This window comes from Bidens hawaiensis, unplaced genomic scaffold (assembly GCF_021521415.1).
Source record: "Bidens hawaiensis isolate Kalapana, Puna unplaced genomic scaffold, B.hawaiensis_p1.1 tig00024419_1, whole genome shotgun sequence".
Classification (NCBI taxonomy): domain Eukaryota; kingdom Viridiplantae; phylum Streptophyta; class Magnoliopsida; order Asterales; family Asteraceae; genus Bidens; species Bidens hawaiensis.
This window is the reverse complement of record NW_027493844.1, coordinates 336,694-347,827: the sequence shown is the minus strand read 5'-3', so window position 1 is coordinate 347,827 and position 11,134 is coordinate 336,694. Positions and strand designations below refer to the sequence as shown.

General features: G+C 34.0%; 1 protein-coding gene across 1 annotated transcript; it reads right to left on the bottom strand.

Moving 5' to 3' along the window:
• Positions 1-645: 645 nt before the first annotated feature.
• Positions 646-10,807, bottom strand: LOC143569161 (putative plastidic glucose transporter 2). The gene is made up of 13 exons (XM_077055139.1): positions 10,641-10,807; positions 8,717-8,828; positions 7,181-7,248; positions 6,956-7,088; positions 6,720-6,819; positions 5,498-5,610; positions 5,315-5,408; positions 4,363-4,516; positions 3,619-3,762; positions 3,325-3,398; positions 2,684-2,772; positions 2,437-2,551; positions 646-877 (listed from the first exon to the last, which is right to left on the bottom strand). The coding sequence occupies exons 1-13, from the start codon at positions 10,729-10,731 to the stop codon at positions 683-685; spliced, it is 1,482 nt and encodes a 493-aa protein (XP_076911254.1). The 5' UTR covers positions 10,732-10,807; the 3' UTR covers positions 646-682.
• Between the last annotated feature and the right edge of the window lie 327 nt (positions 10,808-11,134).

The following is an 11,134-nucleotide window of genomic DNA, read 5'->3' as shown; positions in this document are numbered from 1 at the left end:
ATTAGGGGTGAGATTCAATACAAATTAAATTAGTTTACCAAATACACAAATAACTAGAGTAATTATTATCAATCTATAAGTTTAAACCATAATAATAATAAAGTAACAATAATTACTCTACTTCAAAATATGTGTGAAGTGATAGTAATTACTATAGCATTAATTCATAGCTCCCCTTTGAGGCATTATACAACACGTGTCAACCATATAAGCAAGGCACGCTACGACAAAAAAAAATGGTGTAAAACCTGAGGGGCCGCTATTGCCATAGCGCCAGGACCCCAAATTGGTCCATAACATCATAACCCATATATGACGCCCCATTATGCATGGTCTTATATTTGACTCTTTTAACATAATATGTAAAAACATTATTTTAGCCGAACATAAGATACATGTCAAGTTCAATAGATTTTGATATGATTATCCACCTTTCATAGTAGTTTGATGCATTACAGGTTAACCAAACCCGACCCAAAATTGCACTAAAAGATTAACCACCGTCTACCAAAACATGTTTGGTACGCTATCGGCCCTAAACTGCCGTACAACTTGCTAGCATCTCACGCACATGCGCGGAAGCACACACAACTCATGTTATAGTACACAAACCGACTTTCTAATAGTCTCATACGCACATTACATATATGGCTATGTTATTTAACCCGGTTATTCAAGATGGTCAAACGCTGACCAAATCTTGCGGCAAAAGAGCGATCTCGATTTCTTGAAGTGTTTTTCCTTTTGTTTCCATTACGTTTCGTTTCACAAACGCCACCCCCGTCAAACAAAACGTACCCAGCATTGCGTACAGCAGCTGCGGGCCCATGATCTCCAGAAAACGCAAGAATAGTAGCCCCACCATGAAATTGAACACCTAATAATCCAACATAAAATATTATTAAATTGGTTCGGTTCGGTCCGCCATTAGTGTGTTAGACTTTAGGCTTTTGTTATTCTAACCATCGGTTCATTGTATGTAGGAGTGCAAACGCTCGAGCTCGGCTCGTTTAACTTATACAGAGCTCAAGCTCAGCTCGTTTCGATCTTTATTTATAAATCTCTAGCTCGGCTCGTTTCGTAATTTTTCTAGCTCGAGCTCGGCTCGTTTAATATTTATTAATTAATTTTTATATATTTATAATTATTTTTGTATATTTATTTTCATTATAACTTTATATATAAAATAATATGTGTTATTTAGTTGTTTTCATAAAATTATATATATCAATACATACATTTATAAAAAATATATAAATGGCAAGCTCGTTCAGGCTCGCAAGCCGGCTCGAGCTCGATAAGTAAATCTCAGGCTCTTTTTTTAAACGAGCTTTCTTTTAGGCTCGAGCTCGTTTAAGCTCTTTTCATGAGCCGATATCAAGCAGCTCGCGAGCAGCTCGGCTCATTTGCACCCCTAATTGTATGTATTAGGCTATGTAATCAGTTTTGGTTAGGCCAAATAAATGACTTGTAAAACGGGTTGATTCGGTTAAGCTTTATGTTAGACCAAATGCTCAAAAGTTTTTTTTTTAAAAAATAAATAGCACAAAGAGGAAAATGAGATGAAGGACATCTACTATATTTTTAATGTGCAAAATCTCCAAAATCAGAGTTTGCTTGAGGAATTAACTTCATGCATATCCTTAAAAAAAAAACAAAAACAAAACTCAAAATTCCATATTTGCCCCTTGAAAGTTCATCATATTTATCCAACATAGTAAATAAAATAAAGGGGTAACTGCATATACCCCTTAAAACTTGACATTATAATCTTTTCCTCACCAAAAAAAATAAATAAATAAACAAAATAAACCCATTTTCAAATTTATGACATTTACACTCTTCCCTTATAAACTTGTATATTATGAATTGCATTCAATGAAATGAGTAAATACTAAAAAAAAATAAGGTTACTCTGAATGGGTATAGCCATACAGTTGACATAATTTTTTTTACCGAGAAATTATGCAAGTTTTCAAGCGTATATATGAAATTGCTCTAAAATAAAGGGCTACTTCAGGTTATAATAATAGCAATATTACGGAAAGGGAAAGAAATAAAAGTATTTTAGGTCAGCTCAACCCGTCCCGTACAAAAATGACCCGTTTGACCCGCCCGTTTAGCTACTACCACTACAAAAACTACGCTTGTAAACGAACCAAACAAACACGAATGGGATATGTAAATGAACAAGCGATCAAACACGAAAAACTAAATCATTAAAAAAATGAGTGTCCATTTGATAATAATACGAACGCACGGTGTTTTTCTTGTTCGTGTTAGCTCGTTAAAAATGAGTGTGTTCGTTCGATAATAACACAAACGAACATAAGTGAATTTCTTGCTGAATAGTTCACGGAAGATTCACTGAACATTCGGTTTGTTTACATGCCTGACTAAAACCATATAAGATAAGAGCTGTGAAAAGCGTCTTACCCAATGCACACACATGCAGAAGGCCATGGCTTTTGCTCTTATTCGGTTTGGGAAAATTTCTGAGAGAAGAAGACCAGGAACGGGACCCGCTCCACAAGCAAATGAAAACACAAACCTGCAAAAATTCAACATTTTCTTTATATAAAAAAATCAAGCGTTTATATATTCGATGCCAATTATTAATAGTTATTGTAGTAGTTTTTAGAGTATATAAACTAATAATATTTGCAAAAATATAGAATCTTACATTAGCATGCTGCCAACAGAGAGATAAACAGTTTCCGATGCTGCTGAAGAGAAACCTGCTGCAATTACTTGAAAGACCGTAGACACAGCCTAAAATAATAACAAAAAAGGGCAACAATAAAGCACATGAGATAAAATTTTCATAATGTTTTACATACTTTATTATTGTTATCATATTTACCGGTGCCGTTCAATATAAAATAATATTTAACGATGTTTGGATTTGCGTTTTAAAGCCTGCAATGTTTGGATTTGTGTGTTGGAACTAACCATCTTATTATTATATATTATTGTAACTATTGTTATTATTATTATTATTATTAAATGCTTCTTTAAGTTTTTAAAATCAACTTGAAACCACATATATTATTGTAACTATTATTATGTTTATTATTAAATGTTTCTTTTTTTTTAACATCAACTTGAAACCACAATACTGGTTTTTAGATAATCCAGTTCTCATTATGTAGAGCCCAAATTCTAGTTTATGATGTCTCGTTATTACAACTTCAAACAACAAAAGCAAATCCAAACACACTTAAAGCCTGCAATGTTTGGATTTACGTGTTGGAACTATCTTATTATTATTATTATTATTATTATTATTATTATTATTATTATTATTATTATAACCAGTTTTACCATGCCAAAGAAGCTCCATAGAAGGAGAACCTTCCTCCCAAGTTTATCCATCAGCGCAAGTGCAACAACAGATCCTGAAAGAATATTAATTTCTTAAATCATTTTAAAAAAAAAGATTGGGTTTTGCAATTCAAAAGGGGGTAGCGGCGCAGCTTGTTGCCCGCTTGCCTTCTGTTTCGATGTAATCATAAACATTTTAGAAGTTAAAAATTAAACAAATGCTATCCAATCATTTGAAAAAAAATAAAATATTATGTTGATTACTAGATAGAATATGATAGATAGATGATTTACCAACTAGGTTGACAATCCCGACAAAGGCGTTTGCAAGGTTCGAAGAAACTCCCGCACTTCTAAATACAGTTGAAGAGAAATAGAATATGGCGTTTATTCCTGATAGCTGTTGTAAAGCGAACAAGGTTGATCCAATAAAAAGAACTGCAAAAGGAGCGAATAAATAACAATGCAATATGCAGTGTACGTATGGTGTACTGAACACTTACACCATTTACGCGTTTAAGCATATTCTTGGAATATGCTTTACATTGAATTTACTTCAACTCAATGAGACTATTTCAATAAGACATCATCATCATCATCATCGTACTCAATAAATCCCACAAATAACAAAGCTATGGTAGGGTCTGAGGAGGGTAAGACGTAGACAGCCTTGCCTCTACCCCATAGGAATAGAGAGGCTGTTTCGGGTGAGACCCCCGGCTCGATAGTAGTTTTGCATCAAGCCTTGGACATAAGGCACATAGCACTCAATCATCGGGACACCGGTCGTTGGTTCATAATTAACCTTCCGCCACTTTTAACGTTATTTTCACGAAATTAGTAAAGTAACATCGAAATTGGAGAAATTTTAACCCCCCCCCCCCCACAATGGCCCACACATATTATATACATTATATGCGCGCACCGCAAGCAGGGCGTTGACTATTTCAATAACGCATTCTCTATAATTTAATTTTTACGTTTTATGTTTAGTATTTATAAATAAGTGAAGCATAAAAATTTGGTACTCAAAGTTACCTCTAAAATGACGCCCGTAAATCAGATCTAAAATCTTAACGGTGTCATTTTCGTCCCCTCTGTCTGAATTCAACAGCTCTGCCATTGCTGATCTTACATTTGCAGGTCCTAGAAGTTTATGGAACTCCACCTCGGCTTCTGTATTTCTTCCTCTCTACGAAGCATTGGAGAAAAATCACATTGAAAAACACGAGCACATAATAATATAATATGCAAGTAATATGTGGTCAGTTTGATGCATAACGGAACATAGTGATTATTTAAATGAAAGTAACACGCTGTGTACACACGCACGCATGTAGGGTTCCAAACGAGCCGAGCTGCTAGAGATTGGATTAGTAAAAAACTCGAAACGAGCCAAGCCGTACCGAGCCCGAGTCTCAAATAAAGCTCATTTAGTTATCAAGCCCAAGCTCGAGCCTTGAACGAGAAGATTGTTTAGGCCCATCGAGCGTTGTGTATTTTTAAGTTTTAACTCTTTTCGACTTCCATGCATTAATTTCACACTGCACAGCCAAGCTCAAGTCAAGCTTTGGGTCGTTTAAGGTACCGTGCACGAGCTCAAGCCGAGCTTAGGCTCGTTTTAAGTTTTTCTCAAATTAGCTCGAGCTGAGCGAAGCCAATCTCGAGCTTCAATTTCTGTATACAAGCCGAGCTCGATCCCAAAAGCATATGCTTGAATCGAGCTAAACTCAAGCTTTAGAAAAGCCTAACAAGCCAAGCTTGAGTACTGTGAGGCTTAGGCTTTGCTCGGCTAGTTTGCACCCCTACAGACATGCATATATTATTATTGACACATATAGAGATATAATCTAGCAGTATCCATATAGATGGTACGAATCTCGTCTTTTTGGTTTCATTATTTTTTAATACCTCTAACAAATATACATGCTTAAATCACATACACATGAAAGAAAGAAAATCTATGAATACAAAATAGATCAAAGCATACCTTGTAAAGCCAATGTGGGCTTTCTGCACAGAATATCATAGCAAAAGCAAGCACTGTAGATGGTATCGTAGATAACCAAAAGCAAACACGCCACCTGTACACATAGATTCAAATGATGAACTTAAAAATACAAATTTTCTAAGATAATAAAAAGCATAATAATACTTTTAGTTATTTTCTTACCAGCCTGGGATACTTTTAACAGGGATGCCTATTAAAAGAGCCCCCAACAGCCCTAAACAAGTTGCAATTTGAATAAAACTACCGTAAGTACCGCGCACAGAAGCAGGTGAAACCTGCAAGAAATCACAAAACAATTATAGGCCTGTTTGGGTTATGTATGGCCCGTTTGTGAAAAAAACATATAAATATTGTGGCTAATAAGGGAACGGGTCAAATAGGCGAATGGAACTCATCCAAAATGTGTTTCTAATGCTCAAAATGTTACCTATCTTGACCCGTTATCCTTCAATTGCTTATATTCCAAAATACGTTTTATGTAGCGGTGGCAAATGTGACCCATGGGTTGAATGGGTTGTAATAAAATGTATATATAATGGGTCAGAATGGGTCAAACTAAAAAAAGAAAAGGATTGATATGGGTCAAAACGGGTTGACACTTCTTGAGTTTTTTTTAGTAACTAGAAAAACGGAGGAAACTTTTAGTGTTTGATTTATATTTCAAGTTATGTTTTTTTTTTTTGAATTTTTTAGTGAGGGGTTTTTGAAATCTCAACCCATTTTGACCCATTTCAAAAACCCCTCGTTAAAAAATTCAAAAAGAATAATTAAAAAATCATAACTCAAAATATAAATCAAAAACTAAAAAAGTTACCTCCGTTTTTCTCGTTCCATTAAAAAAAAAGAAAAAAACCTCAAGAAATGTCAACACGTTTTGACCCGTTTTAATCATTTTCTTTTTTTTAGCTTGACCCATTCTGACCCATTATATGCATTTTATTACAACCCATGGGTCACATTTGCCACCCCTAGTTTTATGTTTCCTTGTCTATTGGCAATTTTATTTTCATGTAGTAATATTAAGATTAGTTTCTTGCCGTTCAAAAAAAAAATTAAGTTTCTTATTTTGACCCGTTAGCCAGCCCGATTGGACTTACGTATTGGAGGTTGGTGCTTAACTGTAAAATTGACCACGCCCACGGTCTATATTCCAAATACATTGGAATGGTGTTATATGTTTTTGAGAATTTAATAACTATTATATGTACCAACTGTAGCAAAATTTTAATTTTTTTTGTTTTTTTAGCAGGGTCCGGTCATTTTAAAGGGTAGACGATGATTTGACATGCTAATCGTTTACAAAAAAATCGGACAAAAATGTCCCGGGTCGACCCGCCCGTTTAGACCCAACCCGCCAAAATACAAACAAATAGTGCTACTGAACCTCTGTGATATAGAGAGACGCGACAGGCGGACCAATCCCTAGCCCGAGTCCAACAACAAACCTCCCAATTAGCATCCCTGCCAAATTATTGGTTGTTGCACTGAAACAAGTAATTATTAGCATCTCCTATAAGACTAACTATATATGCATTTACTTATAAAAGGCATTACATTAGTAACTTTCATTATGGTCAAACACATCAATTAAATTGTTATTATTATTATTATTATTATTACCTACAAGCAGCACCGATGACCATAGGCAAGGCACACAGCTGAAAAGTCCTGCGACGGCCGAATTCGTCAGCAATCCAACCACTGAACAGAGATCCAACAAAGGCGCCACCAAGACACGTACTAACTATCAGGCCTTCATTTACATTTAAAAAGCTCAAGATTTATGGTTTATATGCAAATAATAAGATATATGGTGATAACTATTAAAAGATGTAAAAACAATACCTTCAGCCAAACTGTTCCCATTGAAACCAAGATCATGTGATATACTTTCAAGTGGTTCATTTACCACCCTGCACATATAAGAACATAGTTTGCACAACTTTAGCTTCATATTACATTGTTTGCAACTTTACACGGTTTATGGATATCATATATGTCATTTTTTTAAAAAAATCACATGTATTGATGAGGGTATGAATACAGAATTTAAAAGCTGGTATGAAACATAAATGGGAACGTACGATTGGGTCGACTTCGCATTCTCCAAATTGGATGACGAAATTGAATTTTGTATGTCCTGAGTAGGGGTGGCAAATGGGTTGGGTTGGGTCGAAACGGGTTAGCATCAACAGAACAGGTCCGGGTCGGAATGGGTCCAGGTCAAAACGGGTCGGGTTTTTTTTTTGTGAGTGAGGACAACGACCCACATCGACCCGAACCTGCCACTTTTCCTTAAGACATTAGCCCACATCGACCCATTTCTTTAAATGTCGACCCATTTTGACCCGAAAATAAGGTGGAATTTCAAGTGACCCATTTAGTTAAAATCTATGACCTAAACCAACCCATATACTTTTTAAAACAACCCAAATTGACCCATTTGAAATGGTTTGGGTCAAGATTGCCAGCCCTAGTCCTGAGGCTTGTAAACGAACCGAACGAACACATACGAAGCATCTTCGTGTTCGTTCTTTAACTTAACCGAGCAAACGAAAAAACACGAACAACTAAGCCAACGGGTTTTCTTGTTCACTTCTAAAGTAAATGAACATACTCAAGTTCGTTTGTGTTCGTTCATTCAAGGGTTGGCAAAGCGGGTTTTATTGTGTTTTAACATATCATTGACGATGTGATTAACACAAGTATCAAACATGAATACAACTCTGCTAAAGACTTTATATCTCATGTCTAAACACATTTGCGTGTTTCATGTACCAAGAAGGAGAAACGGTGGAGGCTAGCCTACTAAATTTTAATTATTTTAGAAAAATATAAAATTACATAGTGTACTTCCTCATTAAACAGGTTTAATCGCGTCTTAAAACAGGTCAGGAGTTGCCAGCCTGAGTTCGTTGATAGTATAGATGAACAGTTCACAAACGTAAACGAACGAACATATGTGTTCATGTTCGTTCAAATGAACTGAATTTTTTCATGTTCGTTCATTTATTAAATAAACGAACATAAATGAACTTTCTGTCGAAAGGTTCACAATTGTTCACCAAACGTTAGGTTCGTTTACAGGCCTATATGACACCCCCCCTACTAAACTTAAGATAATATCATAGTTAGCTAAGTATGTATGCACAAGGTACAAGTTACTCGATCAATTAGTTCAATAAATATGATCTTACTACCTTTATGAGTGAATATGAATACCCTCAAAAACCACATTTTGGCAAAGAAACCTCAAATAAACTAGAATTAACAAACTATTTAGAGGTTCTATTCTGGAACTGATATAGAAGCATGCTCATACATTTGTTTTTAAAGATGTGTGGGAAATAAAAGCAAAAGATGTCTAGAATGAGAACGAACCCGAGATGGTAACCAAATAAAAAAGAGACCATGGTTGCCACAAGCACATGAGGCAGAGAACGCCTTAAAGGTGGATCTGAATACTCTTGAACCATATCATCCTGCATAAATTCTACACATAACAAACAAGAATTTCAGCATCATATCCCCCAAATTATTATAATTGTAAAGATCAATTAGGAATCAAATTGACACATTATATATATTTATTTAAGACATTTATGAGAAGCTTACATTTTTTGCATTAATAAGAAGCTACAATTTTTGCATATATATATATTTAATATATTTATATAGGATTGGAATCGTGTGAGAACCATTTGAAAATTGAGAACTTTGAGAACCATTTTGGACCACAAAAAAAACCCCTCTTAAGAAAAAATAAAAAAAATTATAAAGCCAAAAAAATGCAAAAATAGAAAAATTAAAAAAACCAAAACGTTTATCTAGCATACCGGTTTTAGAAAAAATAAAAAATTTCTCGGTTTGGCTAATTTATACATATATGTATAATACTAAAATAAAAAAAAATTACAAGCCAAAAAAACGCAAAAATAAAAAAAAGTAAAAAAAAAAACCAAAACGTTTATCAAGCATTCTGGTTTCAAAAAAAAATTCTTGGTTTTCTTAAATTATACGTATGTGTATAATACTTATTTTTCAATTTTAAGCACGTATGTACATATATGTACATACACGCTGTTTTTTATTAGGGGTGAGCAAGATAAGGGTCAGACCCTTGAAACCCTTTTACCCGACTCGTAAAACCCTTAATTAGACCCGAATATATAATATGGGTCGGGTAAGGGTATTTAAGTTTCACCTTAAAGGGTAAAAGGGTTTCAAGGGTCCGACCCTTTTTCAAACTCTTGACCTGTTTACTAGTTTCTAGATAGATATACATCAGATTCTCGATTAATCTGAAATGTATGAGAGGTTTGTATTTTATATATGATTTATCATAAATTTCCCAACTACTAAGAAAAATAAAAATACAAGGCCATACTACTGATTGGAAACATAAATATATATATACATATATATGAAAATCACTGTATTGTTTTCTACATATAATTTGTGAATGTGAATATTATTTGCATCGGTTCAAATGGTTGATAAACTTTCGAAGTTAGAGTTTACTGTGTTATTAAATGAAAGTATAATTGTTCTAGGATTCATATATTAAAGTCATATATGAGATATGCAACTAGTAAATGCAGAAAATAAGCTACGATTACTGCTTTAAAGGGTAAAGGGTTGTACCCTTGAAACCCTTATTTATACCCGACCCTTTTATTTTATTGTTTAGAGGGTAGGGTCTCGGGTCCACATTTCTTCCTAAAAGGGTAAAGGGTCCGGGTAGGGTATTAGGTAAAAGGGTAGGGTCTTACCCTTTGAACAGTCCTATTTTTTATACACATGTACAATTCCTGGTTTAAAAAAATAATAACAATAATTCTTGGTTTACCTAAATTATACATATGTGTATAATACTTATTTTTCAATTTTAAGCACGTATGTACATACATGCTATTTTTTATACGCATATATACAGTTAAGATAAACGATAATGTACACGTGTATATTATGTAACAGGAGATTAAATGATAATATACATATATGTACAGTTAAAAGAGTTTTCTCTCTGTTTTTTCTTTTTGGAAACCGGGATACCAGATAAACATTTTGATTGTTTACTTTTTAAAATTTTTCTTTTTTTTATTATTTTAAATATTTTGAAGGGTTATTTTTAGTGGCCCAAAATGGTCCTCAAAAGTTCTGAATGTCAAAAATTATATATATATAGCATTTGTGAAAACGTTTTGCAATGCCAAACTTATTAATGATGACTTTATCAAAACAAGAGAACACATCCATTATCCATACATAATCTGAAGAATATGAAAAATAATCAGATATTTACCAGAATCATCTTCTAGATCAACTGAATTTGTACCATCCTTAGACGGCATCCTCTTGTACATAGAGGTAGCAACGTGTGGCTGCGCCGGCATCCCACAAAATGTCCAAAGTTAATAATAACAAATTGCACAACTTGGATAACTTAACAGCTACTGAACCCACTGAAACAAAATGTCATGTACATTAACCAAGAGGCTTTAGAGCATAGTCAGTTATCAGTTAGTAGTTACTTACGTTTTACGCTTGTACCTTTCAGTTACATGTGCATTGAGTACTTGTACCTCTCTCTTCTTATTTCAGATGTAATCAGTGTTGCAAAATCGCTAGGCGCTAGTCGGGCAGTCAGGTATCGCCTAGGATTAATCGGAACAACTAATCATGATTAACTGGATTGGAATTTTTATATTTAATTTTTCTAATTTATATATAAGTATAGATATATACGCATCAATATGAATATAATACTTGAAAATTGTTCAAAATTCAAACATTTAA

What these genes read in the sequence shown, in the direction of transcription:
- LOC143569161 (XM_077055139.1), bottom strand. Translation starts at nt 10,731, where the DNA reads ATGCCGGCGCAGCCACACGTTGCTACCTCTATGTACAAGAGGATGCCG. An exon ending in TGGGAACAGTTTGGCTGAAG is followed by an intron (nt 7,089 to 7,180) that starts GTATTGTTTTTA and finishes ATGTAAATGAAG; the next exon opens with GCCTGATAGTTAGTACGTGT. An exon ending in CGGGATTGTCAACCTAGTTG is followed by an intron (nt 3,399 to 3,618) that starts GTAAATCATCTA and finishes ATATTCTTTCAG; the next exon opens with GATCTGTTGTTGCACTTGCG.